The following is a 21,371-nucleotide window of genomic DNA, read 5'->3' as shown; positions in this document are numbered from 1 at the left end:
TTAAAGACTTGTTTGTTTTTATCATAAAATGGAAAGTCAAAGCTAGAATAAACAGTGATAGTTAAATTCAGGTGATATTTCATGGGAAAAGGTACACTTTTTTCATGTGCTCATTGGACAATTGTCTATCTTCTTTGGAGTACTGTCTATTCAGATCCTTTGCCCATTTTAAAATTGGGTTATTTGTCTTTTTATGATTGAGTTCTATAGTCCACCAGACCAGTTTTGAGGCATGGTTTTAACGGTTGTTCCTGGCTACCTAATCCCTCTTTTCCACACTTCTCATGATTCTCTGAACTACCAGGATCCTGTGAATACAGTCATTTTGTGCTTAAATTGGTCACAGCTAGCTTCTATTACAACTCAAAACCTGACGGACATAGATGGGAACCCAAGGCAGCTCCCCTCACCTAGAAAAAATCACTCACATAAGACTTCACTGGCAAATGGAAAGCTGTTCAGAGGCAATGTTGTTACTAAAGCCTGGGTTTCTGAATTTGTGATTCTCAACTCTTAAGCTACACAAACTCAGCCCAGGGGAACTTGTGGGATTGACAAGTGGAAATCTTGCAGTTTGAGCAGTAGGTAAGAACTGGAGCAGAGAGAAATGGAAAGAAAACTCTTAAGAAATTGTTGCCATTTCTCGCCATTCTACTCTAAGATTAAGTAGGCCATTGATTGTTGGAAGTTATTCAGATGCTAAGGCCCCAATTTTCTGCTGCTGGCAGTCCTCTCTCCGCCTTGATCCACAGAGGCTGAGTGACCCTGCATCTCCTGTCAACCTGGGTTGATATCCAGGGATTTTCTTCCAAAGGGTCGAGTATGTAAATGGAGTAGGAGTCCTAATTCTATCCACAGATTTAACTACATATTTTGTTATCAGGCAATTTCAGTTCATATATCAACACTGCCAACTTTGTGTATGCTTTCTCCCCACCCCTCCTTTTGTATCCTGGACTCTCTGAGTCAGGGAAATAAGAATATCCCTCCCTCCCAGAGTTATGAGTGATCTGAGGCCGAGGGCTTGGAGAAAGTTGTTTTCTGCAATGTCTGAGGTAGTATCCTTTGCTCACTCCTCTGAGCAGGACCACAACTGTAGCTCCAATGGGCCTCTGGAGTCCTGTCACTCCTAAGCACCCACTTTCCCTTTTCTGATGCCCCCTTCTCCCAGGAGAGTGTCTTAGGTCCTGTATTTGAAGGGAATTGTTCAAAAGGGAATCCAATCTAAATCAGATGCTGACAGGCTTAAACTTTTAGCCCTCTCAGAGGTGTTAGCACTTCTGTCCTTAATTTCTCTCTATTTGGCTGGCCTTTTGCCAAATTCAAAGACCGCTTGTGAGCTCTCATTCTCTGTGCCCTTGTCTTGGCACCCAGGAACAAAATGATTTGAGACTGTGATGGTATGAGCAGTGCTGATCTAAGAAAGGGAAACCCGAGGCCCTGGAATGAAATGTTTCATGGTGAGCTCCAACCACTTGTTCATTCGACAACCATTTCTTAAGACCTACTGTGTGCCAGACTGTGCCCTAGCTGCTGGAGACACAGCGGAGAAGCGAAACAAGGCCCCTGCCTTCATGGAGCTTTCCCTCTAGTGGTGGCAATAAACAATGAATAAACAAACCAAAAAAACCCACCATTTCAGATAGTGATGGTGCCATGAAAAGCAATCTGAAATCGTGAATAATGTGATAGTGAAAGGTAAGAAGAGAGCCTAATGGGCAGAGTGGCTGAGGAAAGTCTCTTGTCATCTGTACTGATACTGAAGAGTAGATTTGGGGAAGAAGCACCAGGGAGAGAAGACAAAGACATGAATGCAGGAACAGGCTGAGCACGTTGGAGGTTCTGAAAGAAGCCAGCAGGGCTGGAATGTAGTGAACATTGCAGAAGGATGTGAGAGGACCTGTGAGAGGTAAGCAGGTCAGGTAGGGCCTTGAAATCTATGCAACACTTAACACACAGAGGTTAAGTGTCTTGCACCAAGTCACACAGCAAGTAAGTGCAGAGCCAGGATGATAAACCAGGTCTTTTCAGTCCTATCAGGTGTTTTTGCGTTATAACCTGGTTTATGCCCCAAATAGTGCTGGATGAAGAGGGGATTTATTGAAGCCCATCTTGGAGATCCAAAAACTCTAAGAGGAGACAAAGACCACAACAGTCTCACTTTTCTCCTCCTTTTCTCCTGAAAACAAACAAACACTAGATAGGAAAACTTCCAAGTGTACTGTGCTAAATCCAAAAATTCTTTTAAACAAAGGATCTGAATTTTATAGATATTATAGTAAATACCTATTGAACATTTATCATATGATCCTATAGAGCATGTAGAGAAGTTATTTTGGTATTTCCATGTTTGACCTTATGAAAATTCAATCACACGAGATTGCCTAATGTCTATTTTTAAACACAAGATCTACTCTCCCTATTACACACTAGGAAACTTATTATGCTAAGGTGCTGGTCAGGATTAGCTACTACGTAGATTTTCTGTATCTTTTATGCTTTGCTTTTAAAATTAGAAGCAAATTGAAATAATTATATGTGATACAATACATTAATAAAAGAAAGAACAAGAACCATATGATCCTCTCAACAGATGCAGAAAAAGCATTTGACAAAGTACAGCATCCTTTCTTGATCAAAACTCTTCAGAGTATAGGGATAGAGGGTACACACCTCAATATCATAAAAGCCATCTATGAAAAACCCACAGCAAATATCATTCTCAATGGGGAAAAACTGAGAGCTTTCCCCCTAAGGTCAGGAACACGGAAGGGATGTGCACTATCACCACTGCTATTCAACATAGTATTAGAAGTCCAAGCCAAGCAATCAGACAACAAAAAGAAATAAAAGGCATCCGAATTGGCAAAGAAGTCAAACTCTCACTCTTTGCAGATGATATGATACTGTATGTGGAAAACCCAAAAGACTCCACCCCAAAACTGCTAGAACTCATACAGGAATTCAGTAAAGTGGCAGTATATGAAATCAATGCACAGAAATCAGTGGCATTCCTATACACCAACAACAAGACAGAAGAAAGAGAAATTAAGGAGTCAATCCCATTTACAATTGCACCCAAAACCATAAGATACCTAGGAATAAATCTAACCAAAGAGGCAAAGAATCTGTACTCAGAAAACTATAAAATACTCATGAAAGAAATTGAGGAAGACACAAAGAAATGGAAAAACGTTCCATGCTCATGGATTGGAAGAACAAATATTGTAAAGATGTCAGTGATACCTAGAGCAATCTACACATTCAATGCAATCCCCATCAAAATACCATCCACTTTTTTCAAAGAAATGGAACAAATAATCCTAAAATTTGTATGGAACTAGAAAAGACCCCGAATACCCAGAGGAATGTTGAAGAAGAAAAGCAAAGCTGGTGCCATCACAATTCCGGACTTCAAGCTCTACTACAAAGCTGTAGTCATCAAGACAGTATAGTACTGGCACAAAAACAGACACATAGATCAGTGGAACAGAATCAAGAGCCCAGAAATGGACCCTCAACTCTATGGTCAACTCATCTTCAACAAAGCAGGAAAGAATGTCCAGTGGAAAAAAGACAGTCTCTTCAACAAATGGTGTTGGGAAAATTGGACAGCCACATGCAGAAGAATGAAACTGACCTTACACCACACACAAAAATAGACTCAAAATGGCTGAAAGATCTAAATATGAGACAGGAGTCCATCAAAATCCTAAAGGAGAACACAGGCAGCAACGTCTTCGACCTCAGCCGCAGCAACTTCTTCCTAGAAACATCGCCAAAGGCAAGGGAAGCAAGGGCAAAAATGAACTATTGGAACTTCATCAAGATAAAATGCTTTTGCACAGCAAAAGAAACAGTCAACAAAACCAAAAGACAACCAACAGACTGGGAGAAGATATTTGCAAATGACATATCAGATAAAGGGCTAGTATCCAAAATCTATAAAGAACTTCTTAAACTCTACACCCAAACAAATGATCCAATCAAGAAATGGGCTGAAGACAGGAACAGACATTTTTCCAGAGAAGACATCCAAGTGGCCAAGAGACACATGAAAAAGTGCTCAACATCACTCAGCATCAGGGAAATCCAAATCAAAACCTCAATGAGAGACCACCTCACACCAGTCAGAATCACTAAAATTAACAAGTCAGGAAATGACAGATGTTGGCAGGGATGCGGAGAAAGGGGAACCCTCCTACACTGTTGGTGGGAATGCAAGCTGGTGCAGCCACTCTGGAAAACAGTATGGAGATTCCTCAAAAAGTTGAAAATAGAGCTGCCCTATGACCCAGCAATTGCACTACTGGGTATTTACCCCAAAGATACAAATGTAGGGATCCGAAGGGATACGTGCACCCCGATGTTTATAGCAGCAATGTCCACAATAGCCAAACTATGGAAAGAGCCAAGATGTCCACCAACAGATGAATGGATAAAGAAGATGTGGTATATATATATATATATATATATATATATATATATATATATATATACACAATGGAATATTATACAGCCATCAAAAGGAATGAAATCTTGCCATTTGCAACGACGTGGATGGAACTGGAGGGTATTATGCTGAGCGAAATAAGTCAATTAGAGAAAGACATGTATCATATGACCTCACTGATATGAAGAGTTCTTAATCTCAGGAAACAAACTGAGGGTTGCTGGAGTGATGGGGGGTGGGAGGGATGGGGTGGCTGGGTGATAGACACTGGGGAGGGTATGTGCTATGGTGAGCGCTGTGAATTGTGTAAGACTGTTGAATCACAGACCTGTACCTCTGAAACAAATAATACATTATATGTTAAAAAAAAAAAAAAAGCAGCAGCAGCAGCAGGAAGGGAAGAATGAAGGGGGGAAAATCAGAGGGGGAGACGAACCATGAGAGACGATGGACTCTGAGAAACAAACTGAGGGTTCTAGAGGGGAGGGGGGTGGGGGATGGGTTAGCCTGGTGATGGTACTAAAGAGGGCACATACTGCATGGAGCACTCGGTGTTATATGCAAACAATGAATCATGTAACAATACATCAAAAACTAATGATGTAATGTATGGTGATTAACATAACATAATAAAAAAATCTAAGATTCTAAAGGATTAAAAAAAAAAAAGTAATTTTACACTCAAGTAAAAAAGAAAGAAATTGGCTAATAGAGACCAGATGTGTGTATACTGTGTATACATATGCAAGAACTTGAGGTGAGCCCAGAATTCATGAGTGTTCCAGCACTCTGTCATTAGACTAGGGTCAGAATCCTAGTGCACTTTCCAGCTGCCTGACATTAGATAAATTATTCAGTACAACTAAGCCTCCATTTTCTCTCTCATAAAACGGAGATGAAAACAATGCCTATATCATAGAGTTATTGTGAAAATAACTCAAAATAACAAGTGACAGTGCAAGGAATAGACTCGCTATTCCTTGAGTAAATAATGGTTGGGCTTCTTCCCTGGGTCTCTGTTCACTCATCAGAAACATAAGTCAGGGAAATGATGCTAAGGCCCCTTCCAGGATAAGTGCCATCAGCAGCCAGGCTTTCCTGCCAGACTTGGACCTAGGACAGTGACACCTTTTTCTGCAGACAGATAGAGAAGGGCTAGCCAGATGGACCCAGAGACTGATACACAACTCACAGGGAAACGAGCAAGGAAGCTTAAGGGACTGAGACTTGATGGGCCAGGGCCCTGGTAGACCCCCACCTCAGTTCCCCAGGCCCAATTCATTTCACCAATGCATTCACTTCAACTAATTGCATGTGAGATTATTTGTTTATTGTCTGCCCTCTCCAGAAACTGAACTCTAAAGATTAGGAATTCTGTTTTGTTCACTCACTCTATGTAGGTCCCCAATAAGTATTTGTTGAATGAGCCTCTTTTTTTATAGTAGTTATATTTCTAAAATTGAAGGTGTCATGAGCTTAGCTAAGCTACTCAGAGGTATTGCTCCCTCGGCATCCATTTTGTTTGGCTAAGTGATCTGCAGGAGCCTTAAACTGACACCAGCCTCACTCATGCTAGCACATGCCCTGGGTAACCGTCTGAAGAGTCATATGCCACTGAAGTTCCTGATATGACTTCCCCAACAGTTCTTGTGATCAACAATCTCCCCCATCTTCAATGCCTCCCCACTCTGTGCCCCTTAGATAAGACCCCCATGGAGCATACCAAAACCCCACTCATTTTAGTTTGAATTGACTGATCCAATCTCAGCCCAGGAAGCCCCAAAGTCCTCCACTCATGGACCCTAATAAAGGCATATGTCCCAGATCTTGACTTTCTCTCTGCACTCTGCCTTGACTTCCCCATGTGGCCCCCTGAGCTATGCTGTGTACTTCCTCCAGGACTTGTGAGTAATAAACTTCTGTACTGCGATTTCTCTTGTGGTCTTTTGTCAAACTATGGCTCACCATCTGGCACCCTGTGCTCCACTTAACAAATGTCAATTTAACAAAGTCATAACAGGACGAAATTAATCTTATTTACAAATCAACAATTTTAAGTGCCCTACTGAAATCAGACATTAAGAGGAATTTGTGGTGAATGTAAATTTGTTTAGCATCCTAATTTTTTTTTAAAGAGAAGCATCATCAAACTAAGAAAACATCAGTGGCTCCATAAGAAGGTTTGGAGCATTCAATTTGGTAGACAACAGTAGCATCTATTAATCTTCCCACATATCATGGATTTTATCAGATTAGGATGTGGAATTTTGGAACTGAATATACTTCAGTTGCCTTAATAGAGGACTTTTCTCTGGACAAAAAGCAAAGCCTATTCTTATCCTCCCATCTATGATCTGGCTCAAGGGCCAGTCTAAGGGAGGCTTTCCAACAAGTCACAGAAGTTGGGAATGATGACCGCAGACATCCTAATTGAACAATCCCTCAGTACTTATCACTGTCCCCTCCAAGCTACTGTGTTTCCAGAGTCACTGGACATTGTCAATTCCTGGTCAATGAATGTAACCAAAATTCTCCCTAATCTAACAGGTTCAATCTCCCAACTAAATTTGCTTCTCACAGGAGTCTGGATGATTTGACAATTCACTTGTTTATTCATTCATTCAGTTATTCATGCCATTCACTTATTCATTCAACAAATATTCTCAGGCTTAGAAATCCTGAGTGCTTCAAGAGGAGAAAAAGAAAGCTTAGACAGAGCAGCAATTAACAGCACAAGAGTTGGAACTAGGACCTAAAGGAATATCTAACCACATATTGTGCCTGAAATATCTTTCTGCCCAGCTGCTGTATTACCTCCGCAAAACCTTTCTAAATCTAATTTTAAGAAGAATGTATGTCTTGGGACACCTGGATGGCTCAGCCAGTTAAGTGTCTGCCTTCAGCTCAGGTCATGATTCTGGGGTCTTGGGACTGAGCCCCGCACCCAGGCTCCCTGCACAGCGGAGAGTCAGCTTCTCCGTCTCCCTCTGCCCCTCCCCTGGCTTGTGCTCTCTTGCTCTCAAATGAATAAAATCTTTTAAAAAAAGAAAGAAAGAAAAAGAATATATGTCTTTTCTCTATTCCTTTGTTAATATCCTTAGTGTAATGCTTATGACATTATGTTGGAGCTAATTGCTTCCCTGTGCCAGACTGAGCTGCTTGAGGGAAGAAACTGTGCCACCCAATCACCTTCATGCTCCTGGTGCCTAGCACAGGGTCTGGCATATACAACTTTAGGAGCAGGTCTGTGGATTCCAGTGATGCTAAGGATGTCTAGGTATTATCAGGCCCACATTGTCTAATATGGTACCCACTAGCCACATGCGGCTATTGAGTACTTAAAACATAGCTGTGAGGGAGGAATCGAGATGCACTGAAAAGTGAAATACACACCAAATTTCAAAGACTTAGCATAAAAATATATAAAATATCCCATTAATAATTTTTATATTGATTACATGTTGAAATGATAACACTTTGGATGTGGGGTTAAATAAAATAAATTATTTAAATTAATTTCACCTGCTTTTTACATCTTTTAATGTGGCTATTAGAAAATTTTAAATTACATATGTGGCTCACATTATATTTCTACTGGATAATGCTGGCCTAAGCCAAAGCTTGTACTCTTTCAGGTACAAGCCACATCCAGTCTCTTAAACCTGGTTTTCTAAGTTTTCTTGGTAGGAAGAGGAATTTGGTTATATTGTCTGAATTGAGTCAAGGTTTTCATTAAGCCTAGGTTCAGAATATCCAAGAAATATAAGACACATTTCTTTTATATTTGCAAAATTCTACAGTCAATATGTTCCACACATTAATAGGTTTGCTGTTAAAAAAAAAAAAATCCAACTCTTGCTGTATTCTCTACATTGAGTCAAAGTCTAACCAAGGGCATGCAACACCCATGCAGCCAACATTTAAATAGCTCTTCAGTTTCTGGCTCCAAGTGCCTGTTGTAATAATCTCTCTCCTCCCTCAGTCTTTGGCATCCTGAGCAGTCACCCCTCCCATTTCAGCTCTTTCCACTGACCTCAAAAGAGGGCCGGCTCAAATAACACACTTGTCAAAACACCTGGGTAAGCACAGCAGTGGGAGACAGCATATAAATAGATATATGGAAACAGAGTGCTCCGTACTAATAACAAAAACCCCTTACAAACTGCCTTCACCTTCCAAAAGTTTTGTTTCTTACAATGATTAGTTAAATGTAAATGTCACTAATAATTTTACTCCTATCAGCTCGGACAGACCTATTTTATACAGGCACTAGCAAAACTGCAATTCAAGATGATTTCTAAGTTTTGGGTACTGCTGTGGCAAAAAACCTCTGTGCATAAATAGAGAAATTAAAACTGAACAACAGAAAATGATCCAAAGCAAAAATACTGAAAAATTTTTAGGTAATCTGTCAGAAAGACTAAAAGGGTCAGGCTTCACTGGTCTCCAGTCAGAAAAATGCAAAAATAATGAGTGCCTATTTACATATTTCCCTCCATGTAGAAGACCATACGTTTGAAACATTTAGCAGTGTTTGGTACACAGTCTTCATACAATAAATATTATTAATGAATATAGGAATGCATAGGCCCTTACTATCGAATGGAATACTGCAATCACCAGGTCTTTGTTTTAAACCTTGAGTGATACGGTAGACCAAATACAGCTTCCTATTCCACTCAGACTAAAACATGAAGTCCTCACCATGGCCTGTAAAGCCCTACCTGATCTGTAACCCAACTACTTCTCAGATTCACCTCCCACCCCTCTCCCCTTTATTTACTCTGCTCCAGCAACCTGACCTCCTTGTGTCCTCAAACAAGCCCCACGTGTTCCTGCCCCAGTGCCCGTGGAGCAGCTCTTCCCTTTTCTTAGGACACTCATTCCTTCTTTCTCTGCTCGTGTCACCTTATCAGAGAGGCCTTCTTCACCAACATACCCAAAAACAACATAACCCTTATCCTGCTGCATTTGTCCTCCTATCACTTATTGCCACCTGGCATATTACGTATTTATGTTTGTCTCCCCGAACTGGAAAGTCACTCCCAGGAAGGCAGAAACTTTGTTCATTTTGTTCACTGCTATATCCTTTTGCCTAGAAAGTGTCTGGCACACAGGAGTTCAATAAATGTTTGTTGAATGAATAAATTAATGAACATTGGATTGGAGCTGAGGCAGCTGGATCTAATCCCAATTCTACCACTAAAAACTTATGTGACTTTGAACAAATGTCCCCTGACATTCATCTCCTGAGTCTGCAAAAGGACTGGCTGGGGAAAGATGCTTCTAAAGCTTCTCGCAGCTCGAACATCCTGTGGATTCTATAGAGCTGCTTTCCACATCTAACTTTTATGAAGTTTTAGCAACACAAAAATCATTTTTGATAGTCACAAACTATTAGCTCTCTAGGCACTTCATTATGATTGAATACCCTGCTCCCAAGGCCCCTGATGAAGACGTCCCCATTCCTTCCAGGCAAGATGGATCCCAGGACTAGATCCCTACTTTGAGGTACTTCATATAGACCTTTTTTTCCTCAAACCTCTTATAACACTTAATGACATAATTGTGTTTTTCTATTTCTATTTCTCCAATGAGAATGCGAACACCTTGGAATGGTAATGAATTCTTAGTAATTTTTGTATCCCTAGCACCTTTGCATGGTCCATGGCAATTAGTAGGTATTCCATGAATGTGTAGTGAATGAATGAATACAGGAAAGTCAAAGTGAAATAGGATCATGACTCATATTAAAAACTGAGACCATCATTCTCCCCTCATTGATGGAGGTGGGCAGAAGATAAAGCTTTGCTGCCAATAATGGTTCATCTGAAGTGAGGTAAGAAACTAAAACTTATTGGGAACTTCCTAAAGGCAAGTACTCTTACACATATTCACATAGTTTATTTAATCCTATGACAACCTTATAAATTAGGAAGTATTACTACCATTTTACAGATGAGAAAATTAAGGCTCTGAGAAAATAGGGAATTTGCCCATGATAGAATGGCTAGTAGGATTCACACTCGGGTTTCTTCATGCCATATATCATACTCATATCACTAAATAATACATCAGGAGGGTAGTTCTCTGATTCAATACAAGCATTGGCATGTGTAATAATGAGCTTTTATGCACTAGAAAAGCATTTTTACAATTAAAGGGAATTTTTTCCTTGATTCAGAAAGGTGGCTATGGATAATTCCACCTGCCATTTTTGAAAGTGTAAAGAAAAGGTTTACAAGCAGATTACACTTGTGCCTTTTGAATTTTTAGGTTTTTTTTTCTGATAATAAAGTGCACTACCTGTTCATTATAGAAAAACCAAGAAATACAGATATTTTTTAAAATTTTAGTCAATCATTATCCCATCACTTAGAGACAGCCACTATAAACCTTTTTTAACCTTAAGGTTAATAAAGGTTACCATAAGTTTTATTATATTCTTTATTATGTTAACCTTTATTAACCTTTTATGAAACTTTATTAACCTTTTAGGCCTTTTTCCAATATATATTTTATAGTGAGATCATTCTAAATTATACAATGAGCATTTCTTTCATATTCAATATACATATTTCCCATATTGTTAGAAATCTTCATAAATAGCATTTTAATAATGGCTTAGTAACATCACATAAAGTAGATGCAATAATCATTCTGTTACTATTAGGCTATTTCCACTTATTTACTATTAAGTGCCTCTTAGTTTAAAAAAAACCGAGTTTGTAATTTAACTTCTGAGAATGGTTCCAACCGCCAAGAAAATGCAAACAGACTTTCCATTCAAGATGGGGGGAAACTCCTACTATTATGCAAAGAATGCGGTCTAGTAATTTTTCAAGGTAGAAGCTAGTTGGAGCTATTCCAGGTCCACCTACAGTAAGGGTCTCTCGACTGCACAAGAAGGGAGGTGGTGAAAGTCTAGCAGTGGCTTGGAGGAAGCAGACCCAGGCTCACCTCCAGGTTCTATGACTTGCCTTATACCCTCAGTAAATCATATAAAGCCTGTTTCCTCATCTATAAAAGGACAGTCAGCATATAGTGTTGCTGGGAGGGTTTAAAATGAGAAAATATCCGTAAACACTCAGCACTAAGACTGGCACAGAGTGGACTCTCTTATAACTCTAAAACTTCAGCAGCAGAGCCAAGAGGAAGGGGCAAAGAAAGATGGGAAAGCATTCTTACCTCCCATCCTTTAGAGAATATTCCAAATTCTCACTTCTAGCCTCGGGGGGGGGGGGGCGGGGAGAACTTTAGGCCATATTTGTAAACTTACAACAAAATAGTTTGATTTGTGACAACACTTTGAAGTAGGAAAAAGTCGGGGACTCCCAGTTCCCCTGAGAGGTCCTGCCCACTGACATCTCTCCACCTCTAGCTATGGTTTTCATCTCCTTTCCCCTGGCCTTCGCCATGGTTCAGTCCCTAGACATCTTTCTCTTTGTTACTGTCTCCCTGATCTGAGTCCTTCTAAAACCAACTTCCAGTCTGCTATCAGCAATCCTTCCATAACTCCAGTCTGTTTTCCTAAATCTTGCTCACAGGTTTACTGATTTCTTGTTATCCATGTCATCAAATCCAAAATTAAAAAGTGTGATGGTTTGCAAGGCCTCCACCCCCACCCCATTCCCTCTGGTTGCCCTCACTCTATTAATTCCAATTCTTGCCCTAATGTCCACCTTACCATCTGTAGTCAGAGCAGACTGAAATTTACTACAGATAAATCCTATCTTTACCTGAAGATCTTGACCTTTGTTAAAGGGCAATGCAACCACAGTGTGCTTTGAATCACTGTCAGCTGCTCACATTTTAGAGTAAATGAGTTTGCAAATTCTCTAGGTGGTAAATTTTGGTTGGGCAAAGATAAGGATCCTGAACACCATTAAGGGGGAAAGGTTATAAAGGCTGGGATTGGCAGATTTCCCTTCTCAGTATTGTCCAGGAATCACAGGTCACTATTCCCTGTTCCGTTTCCCACAGGTATCTTCTCTTCCTCTTTTCCTTTCAGCATCTCCTGCCTACTCACTAAAGCCCAGGTCATGCCCACTTCTCAAAGCAGCACCGATCTACACACTCTCTTCCTCCCTGCCCCTCTCATTTATTTGGCACAGAGACTCATACTCCCCATATTGCTAACTTCTTCCATAAAGTCCTTGAGGACAGGTGCTGTGCCTACTTCCCACTTGGCAGTTACTAGAGAAATATGTGACCAACATTCCAGACTTCTAAACTGACTGACTAGTCCCCTTAATCGGTGCTACTCCATGGGCTATTTCAACTTCAGCTCTGCTGGCTTTGGTTGGACGGAACTTTTAACGTGGCATTCTGAAATGCTGTACATCCATCTGTCCCCTACAAAGCCATTCTACTGATATTAATAGATTTAGGAAAGGACATCACTGACTGACAAAACAAAACAAAGAAACAAAAAACCCATACCCCAAAGAGAACATGTGAAAGTAGAAACAAATCCAAATAGGAGATGAGTCCTACTATTCTCATTTTAGGGCCGACATGAAGGCTGGGAGATGTAAGTGGAAGGAGACCCATATTTTTTATACAGTATTGCCTAATTGTAATCACATTCATTGAAACGTTGATATTTGGAACCATGAAAAAAAAAGCAGGATTTTAAGAACACGGGTTATTGAAACTCATGTTTTTCTCCAAGTAATTTACGAGCCTTTGTACCAAATTAAAGTCCTCTTACAGCGACCTAGTGCAGGTTCCAAGAGACCTCCAGTCAGTCATTTGAAGGCTCTAAAGCAGCCCTCTCCGTCTCCACCCCCACTCATATCCCCTTCTCTTCTAGCTCAGGGTTTTAAGATTGTTCCTATGCCTTGGGCCAAATATAAGCGGTTCAACACATTTCTGCAATTAGGCAGGACCCTAAGTAAATCCCCAGGAATAAACAAGAGCAAGTCACAAGTTGCTGGGCGGAGGGGGGGCGGGGGTGGCGGAGAGGAGGAGGAGGGGCGGTAATGAACTTTGCTGCTGCAGGCGGGCCTGTCACTCTAGCTGACAGCAAGCACCTTCACCTTCAAGTTTCTTACCAAGGCAGCATCCCCTGAAAGAAAGTGCATAGCTCGGAGGCAGGGCACGCTAGCTGAAAAAGAAAAGCGAAGCGTTGCGGAGTCTCCCTGCGAAGCCCCTGCCCTCGAGGCCGCATTTCCAGGCCTGCGGCCGGGCAAGCGCTCGGACTGTGGCCTGAGAGGGGAGCACGCTACCTGGCGTCCGGCTCCTCCTCCGACTCTGCGGCCGTTTCGTCCTCCTCGCTCTCCGATTCCTCGTCGCTCTCCAGCCTTCGGGTGGCCTCCTCGTCCCCGTCGGAGCCGAGGGAACTCTCCGCGGCGTAGGTGCTGTCGCTGCTCGCCATCGTGCCTCTGCCGGGCCGGAGCCGGAGCTGGAGCCGGAGCCGCCCGCGCGCGCCCGGTGTTCTCCCTCTGACTGCGCCTCTGGCCCCGGCCCGGCCAGGCTCTGCCCTGCCCCGGCGGGCGGCTCGGGTTCCCGGCCCCGGGGGCGGGCTAGCCCCGAGGCTTTAAATAGAAGGCGTCAAAGTTTCGCCACCGAGCTTCTGGGGCCCGGGCTCAGCGAGTTCTCTTCCCCTGCGTCTGCCAACTTCCCCCTCCCCGACCCTCCCCGCTCCAGTTTAGGCAGATCCCTGGCGGCCCTTTGGGCAACTCTTGATCACCATTCCGAAGGGGGGTTAGATTCCAGCTGCACCAGGGGCTTGAAAGGAGGAAAGGCACCCAACCCCGCCTCTCTTCCCTCCAGTGTGGCTTTGGTGTGCTGTATGCTTGGTGCCCAACTACTTGATGGACCCTTCATCCCAACCAAGTAACTACTCCTTACTAAGCAGAGCGCTTACTAGTTCAGGCACTCTGCTAAGGGTCTCATTTCCATTACCCCCTCACAATTCTGCTGTGGTACTTTTAACTGCAATGCTGGTTTTTTAGATCAGAAAACCGAGGCTCAGAAGAGCTTGGGAAGCTGGCTGGCTCAAGGTCTCCTGCCTAGTATGTGATCCTATGGGAAACAAAGCTAGGTCTGCCATCTTCAAGGGCACAGTTTTCAACCATTGTTCCTTCATATTGCCTCCTTTTGTGTTTGCAAATCAAATAATTGTGTATTCTCATCCTTGGTGACCTGCAGACTGTTTAAGTCAGGGCATTTTTCTCTCTCCTAAAAACCTTCAAGAGATAATTTTCCTCACATTGGCCAAAGTCTAAGTTCTGTCTGAAACTCAACCCAAAGGCCCCAGACTTGCGTTGGATCATAGCGTGCTTACGCTTAAAACCACTCAATGGCTTCCCCATGCTCAAGGACTAAAGCCCAAGCTCCTTAGGGAAGATGAACACTGGATAACAACAGCCCACATCTCGTTTCTTCTTTAGAAGTCAGGATTCCCAACATTTATCAAGTCACACCACTGTGCCTTTATTTACAGTTCCTTCTGCCTGAAAGGTTTTCCCAACCTTTATTTACCTGGTGACTGACTCTCCATTCAAGATCACCACCTTTCTCTGAAATGCCCAGGTTAAGTTCAATACCCCTTTCGGGTTCCATTATCCTATATTCAAATTATGTTTGTGTCTCTTTGCCTCAGTACACTCTATATTTGTTACTCATCTTTTTCCACACCATCCCCATCTCTTACAAGGCCAGAGCAAGCAAAGTACTTAGCACAGAGTAGACACTTAATGAATGTTGCCTGAAGAAAACAGGACCAGACCTGCCCAGTACATACAACAGATAGAAATATCTTTATATAACGGTCTTCTTTTCATGAGGATGATTTTATGGCTAGAATAGCTAACATTTATTTTTAATTACAGCAAATTCTATTCACAGAGTTGCTAAATATGATGAACATAAGTTAGGTAATATTCACCAGTTACACTAGCTTGTATGTGTGTATTAAGTCTATGAGCAAAGAATTGCAGATAATTCAGATACAGTATAGAAGTATCAGCTGGTGTGTATGGGAAGGGAAGACAGAGGAGTCCAGTCTTCCAGGGTTCATTAAACCAGGTTCAGCAAGTTATTATCTTAACATGAGCTAGATTTATCCAACTAGTAATCCCAAATGACTGACTCCTCACCTAGGACAAAAAGAATGCAATCATAGCTGTGGGAATCTGTTAAACACTCACCAAACTACAGGTAGCTGCTGTATATTCCTTCCATCTAACTCAAAATTTCTTGGGAACACTAATTAAAGTCAAGATTTATTTGCAAAGATCCTAGTTCAAACCAATCCAAAATGTAGAACTGCAGTACCGATTACACATTTTTAACTTTGTAACACTATCTTCTTAATAATGCATGCAAATGAAATGGCCAGATCAATACAAATAGAATATAAAAGAATGTATTATTCACCACACAAAAATTCAAAAATTCAAACTAAAAATAAAAGTCTAAAAAATTCCCTCAATATACAGCTCACTTATCTGACACATCTATCACAAGGTACATAATCTTAGGCTTCAGTCTATTGATTTGGAAATGGGTATAAATTTATTAACAAATAACTTCTTTATCTATGTTACAGCAAGATAGCTAAAAAGTAGCAGCAGCAAAATGAGGAGGTGGGGGAGTACGTGGCACTGAGCGCTGAGAAAACAGTGGCAATAAAAGAGTCCATACCATGGTAAATGAATGCTAGGGCTTTCTTAGGAAATGTCCCAATACTGTCGAGGCAGAACACCCTTCGCACTTAAACATCCCTGAGAGCTACACAGTACTACCATGGAGTACTAGGACTGTTTTTTATTGTTTTTAATGATTATCAGAGTCATCACTAGAATATTAATTATACTCAGTACATTCTGATAAAGCAGAGTTGCACAGTGTGTATTTTAGGAAAACTACCAAGAAAAAGAACTGATGTATAAAGCTCCATTGCCTCAAAAGTGCTGAACATGAGTAATCTAAAAAATTCACCTATGTGGAAAGCTTCATTCCTAATAAAGCCAGAGAAATACAGTGTTGATGTGGTTAGCTGGCTTAACCAAGAATGAACTCAATTCCGAGATTCTCTGTATAATCTATATTATCAAGCATAAAAGTTAGATTCAGTTCAGTTCTAGATGAGAAGAACTACAGCCTCAATCTCATCGCAAAAGACTAGCACAGAGACAAAACAAAACAAAACACACCAATTTCCATATATAAACTTTATTCCATTTGACATCATACAAAAATTTAAACTTAAAGAAGAAAAGGAAAATATGCACCTTTACAAGTCAAAGAAAAGCAAAAGTCTTAGCATTTGAATTGGTCTGCAAAAAACCCAAATACATTAGAGGTACAAACTGTGCTACAGCAGGCCTAAAAGAAGTTGTACACAGTCCTTCTGAAAAAGTTAAAATTGTTTTCAAGATTACTTTTCATATTTAAATGTACAGGCACTGACCAATTTACAAATATTTACATAAACCAAAAACAACCTTAATAAAACACTGTAGCCTTTTTTTAAGCAGCTACCACTACTTCTTCATATGGAAAAAAAATACTAAAAAAGTTATCTTTACAAACATTAAGTTTTTATTTATAATAATTTTATGTCTTACCTAAAACATTTTATAGTGGCTTACTGCCTAAAAATTCCAGTTTAGATTACAATCCTGTAACTGTATACAGAAGAAATCTGATACCATCAATAGGCTATAATCTCAACTTTGATCTTTCCCCAGTCTGATGCTTCACGTCACAGGGAAAATAAAAGCAAGAAAACATAAAATAAAGTAAAAGTGCACAATGCACTAAACTATCATAAAGCACAGGGGACTTACAATCTTTTCAAAATGTCTACAATGAACTAATTCTTTAAAACAATTTACTAACTGCTGAAAAATACAGAGTTAGTGCTCATATTACTACAGTGCAAAATGTACTGTTTTCAACAAAAAACTTAAAGCAATCTCAAGAGTACATCAAAAGCATGTGAGGTACTAATGAAATGCTAATAGAGACACACCCAAAGCCTCAGTCTATCCTGGTGAGTCAAGTGAAGACTTAAGGCAATTGTCCAGTATTTCAAGCCTCTGCAGTGATTTCAGTGAAATAACAGATTTCATTTTGCTTCAAGTAACTGAATAACTGGCTTGAATCTTCACTTTACTAGAATAGAGAGACAACAAACTATCTACTGTACGTTATACGTTAAGTATGTATGAATCAATCCCTTTCCAAAATTCCACACATATCTTTAGTATTAGCATGTGGTATAATTAATTGAAGTTATATCAAAAACCTTTTATTTGTTCAGATAATTCCCCAAAAAATATTTTATCTGATCTGAAAATTCATGCCATAATATTACTAATCAATGTAAACATTTTCAAAAATACATCTTTAAATCAAAGGGTTTTATTAGGAAATGTCATAATAAAATATGCAATCTTTATATAAGTATGTCCTCTTAAAAATAAAACATGAAAACAAGAACAATTAAAAAGAAACCATGATGGAGGTAAACAAAATGCATTATGATGTTACTATTGTTCTTTATTTCTCAGAAGATTTTATTAAGAAATACAGGCCAGTTATCTTTTCAGGATAGCAGCTCTTAAAGGTAGTATACTGTTCAAATCTCTTTTGTTTTTCAATCTGTGCCACGACTGGGAGAGAAAGAAAAATCATTCTTAAAACATAAAACTTATATAAGTGGAACAAAGACTGAAATGAGAGTTACTAGGAATGTTAAATAGTGATTCTCTCTAGGTGGCAAAACTGGGGTAATATTTTTCCTTTGTGTTTTTTATCTCCCAAGTTTTTAACACAGTAAAAGTATTGCTTCTGCCATCAGAAAAGAAAATGTTATTTAAAAACTCTATACCTGTGTGATTCCAATTAATTAAAAAAGAAATGGACACAGCATTAAAAAAGAAATGGACACAGAGATGGTACAAAAAGATACAACTGACAATATTAACATTTATTCAGAGATTTAAACTATTTCATCTACAACAGCAAGGTAATGAAGACAAAACCTTCGGGTTTGAGAGGGTGTGAGAAAATTACTTCAATTACTTGGTTGACTAGTTTGCATCTAGTAAGCTTTTTCAATCAAAAATAGTATTATGGAGAGAGTAAATCTCAAATAAACCACTTTATAGTTTTGAAAAGGAAGAGTAAACATATAACTTGTAAAAAAAAAAAAAAACAAACCCAAACTCTTATTCACAGGCTAAAACTCTGGCTCACTACTTGGTGACTGCGTATCTTTGTAGTTTATTCTTACTTCAGTTGTTCAGTTGACTGAAAGTATTGGTTTTATAAAACTTTTTTTTTTTTAAAGATTTTATTTATTTATTTGACAGAGAGAGACAGTGAGAGGAGGAACACAAGCAGGGGGAGAGGGAGAAGCAGGCTTCCCGCTGAGCAGGGAGCCCAATGTGGGACTCGATCCCAGGACCCTGGGATCATGACCTGAGCCGAAGGCAGACGCTTAACGACTGAGCCACCCAGGCGCCCGAAAGTATTGGTTTTATAGCTAATCAATCCTAAATGAAAACTCACGCATCAACAATGTAGCAATGCTATTTCTGAGTTCTCAATTTGTTCTGATAGACAAAAATATTCCCTCTTGGATATTTGTTTTGCCCTGCAGAATTCCATTAATCTTAATATTCTAATCTGGCTGACAAACTGAGAGGGCCTAACGTGGAAGGACAGCTTGTAATATGATAAACTTGCATTTTTAATTATCATCAAAATAAAGTCCACTTCTACGTCTAATGAGAAAGTATCCCTCTAAAATGACCTTCATAGTTCGCTGATCTTTTTCTTCAATGAAGCATTCTCTCCTATATGTCTCACAGTATGTATTTCCATCAATGTGTTTCTACACTGTACTGTGGAACTCCTTGAAAAAAGAAACCACACCTAACAAAATCACTGATGAATCAATTCATACTGTAGACCAAAGAGCCAAATAATAAATGACAGTTTACATACATATGGCTGAAGTTTATATATACAAAATGTGTGATACACACACATTGATTTTCTTTTAATTTCTCAAAATATAAGCAAAGATAAAAAGGTACTCAGGTTCACTGTTACAGTGGGGTACACAGAAGAAAAATCATGGAACAAACATCAGCTCTATTCTAAAGCTACACTAAGTTCCTTGAAATTTTAAGGAGAGAAATGAGTCCATTAGGTTTTACTCACTCATTCTGAGAGCTTAACTGGCTCACTAAGGAAATGCTTACTTCCATCAGAGTGAAAGCCATGTGAACGAAAACAGATTTCTCTGAAGGAAAAGTGTATCTCTCAATCAAGTAATAAATTTCCTACTGTGCCACTTTAATGACTTCATAACACAGGAACCAGGGCTATTATGTTCTATTATATTTTTCCATTTTCAAAGCATACTATTCCACTAATGTTTCTAGAGTTAATCTGATGCATTATTTACCTTTAAAAATTGATCCTTGATCATGTCAAATTTCTGCTTTTCGTGCACCGCTCTGGCTGTATTTGTTCCATCAAAAGGTTCTACAATATTAAATGTACATATAAACAAGAAGTTATTAAAATTAGAACTTCAGTTTCTATATTAGGTTTAACTATATGAAACTGTCAATATTTGACAGTTTTTAACCTACAAAATAGCAACTGCATATTGTGAAGCCTAATCTCTTATTTGATATACGCATATAAAAATAGTTTTATTATGAACTGTGTTCTAATAAGGTAGATACAATTCAAGAGAGAGGATAACTAAAACAAAGTCATCAGCATAGGTATGTTAAGTCTAAATCACAAAAGTGAGTAAGAACTCTGAAGAATCACAGAGGGTCAAGGACCTATCCCTACCCTAAGGGAAATAAAAGTAAGTTAAATAACAATTATCAGAAAGAATAAAACACTATACGCAAAAAAGGTGGTCAATGTCAAATACCACAGAAAGGTAATTTTAAATTTAATTTTAATTTAAAAGGCCACGATCTGTCCAGCAGGAGAACGGTCACTACCTTTCAAAGTAGAGGTTTAATACTCAGGAGGATAGAAAACAGTGCAGAGTTGTGTGAGTAGGTGGTTTAGAAAAAGATACAGTGAGTACAGTAACTTGTAGGAGAAATTTGGCAGTGAAAGGAGAGGGAGAAACAGGAGAGCAAGTACAGAACACAGAAAGAAAACAAAGCAGAAGTTTTTATGTGTGTCGTGTCTCCAACATTACCTTCCACATCTTCACCCCCCACCCACTAACCCTTCATCCACAAGGTAAGAGACAAGAGTCCATATATAGACATAAGGAAACTATCTACATGAGAAGAAAGGAAACTGAGGATGCTAGTGAGCAAAGGAAGATAACTAGAGGCATTAAAATGAGATGAGATAGCTGAAATAATGCCAAGAGTAGGTAAAAATGACTAGAGTTTAAGAATTTGGGCACTGGGGGTGCCTGGGTGGCTCTGTCAGTTAAGCATGTGATTCCTGATCTCAGCTCAGGTCTTGATCTCAGGGTCGTGAGTTCAAGCCCTATGTTGGACTCCACACCGGGTGTGGAGCTTACTTAAAAAATAAAAAAAGAATATTGGCACTGTAAAAGAGGAAAAAAAGGTACTTACAAGAGCCAGTAAAATCAAGAGTATTTTTCAAGGATGAGAAGACCTATGTATGCTCTAAAGCTGAAAGAGAATGTGACTAGAGAGAAAAAAAATGAAGTCGCTAGAAGGAAAAAATGCAATTGAGGGGAAAGACCTGGAAAAAGCATGGAAGAATAGGAAATATGATGAAGACGTTAACTCTAGATTTGTCAAATCTAATCAGGTCCGTAATTTAAAAAAAAACCCTCCTTTTGTGTCTATATATATTTTTTATTGCTTACTAAGGCCATTTTTAAAAGTTTATTGTCACAGTATAGGATACACTGTTTTACTGCACTTCACTTTATTGC

At 39.6% G+C, this 21,371-nt stretch overlaps 2 protein-coding genes across 3 annotated transcripts in view; both read right to left on the bottom strand.

Annotated features, from left to right (window-relative positions):
• Positions 1 to 13,958, bottom strand: part of CMYA5 (cardiomyopathy associated 5) — an 88,373-nt gene extending 74,415 nt beyond the window's left edge. The window contains exon 1 of the mRNA XM_027605718.2: positions 13,684 to 13,958. Within this exon, the coding sequence (XP_027461519.2) occupies positions 13,684 to 13,832 (149 nt within the window). The 5' untranslated portion in view covers positions 13,833 to 13,958. The remainder of the gene's footprint in view (positions 1 to 13,683) is intronic.
• A 2,666-nt stretch (positions 13,959 to 16,624) lies between these two features.
• The window catches only part of TENT2 (terminal nucleotidyltransferase 2), a 68,171-nt gene continuing 63,424 nt past the window's right edge, over positions 16,625 to 21,371 (bottom strand). For both annotated transcript variants that reach the window (XM_027605042.2, XM_027605043.2), the window contains 2 exons: positions 19,887 to 19,966; positions 16,625 to 18,081 (listed from right to left, as the gene is read on the bottom strand). In XM_027605042.2, the coding sequence (XP_027460843.1) occupies positions 18,007 to 18,081; positions 19,887 to 19,966 (155 nt within the window). In that variant the 3' untranslated portion in view covers positions 16,625 to 18,006. The remainder of the gene's footprint in view (positions 18,082 to 19,886; positions 19,967 to 21,371) is intronic.

The sequence above is a fragment of the Zalophus californianus genome, chromosome 5 (assembly GCF_009762305.2).
Source record: "Zalophus californianus isolate mZalCal1 chromosome 5, mZalCal1.pri.v2, whole genome shotgun sequence".
NCBI lineage: Eukaryota > Metazoa > Chordata > Mammalia > Carnivora > Otariidae > Zalophus > Zalophus californianus.
Note: the sequence above shows the minus strand (reverse complement) of the source record. Positions and strands in the feature narration are given on the sequence as shown.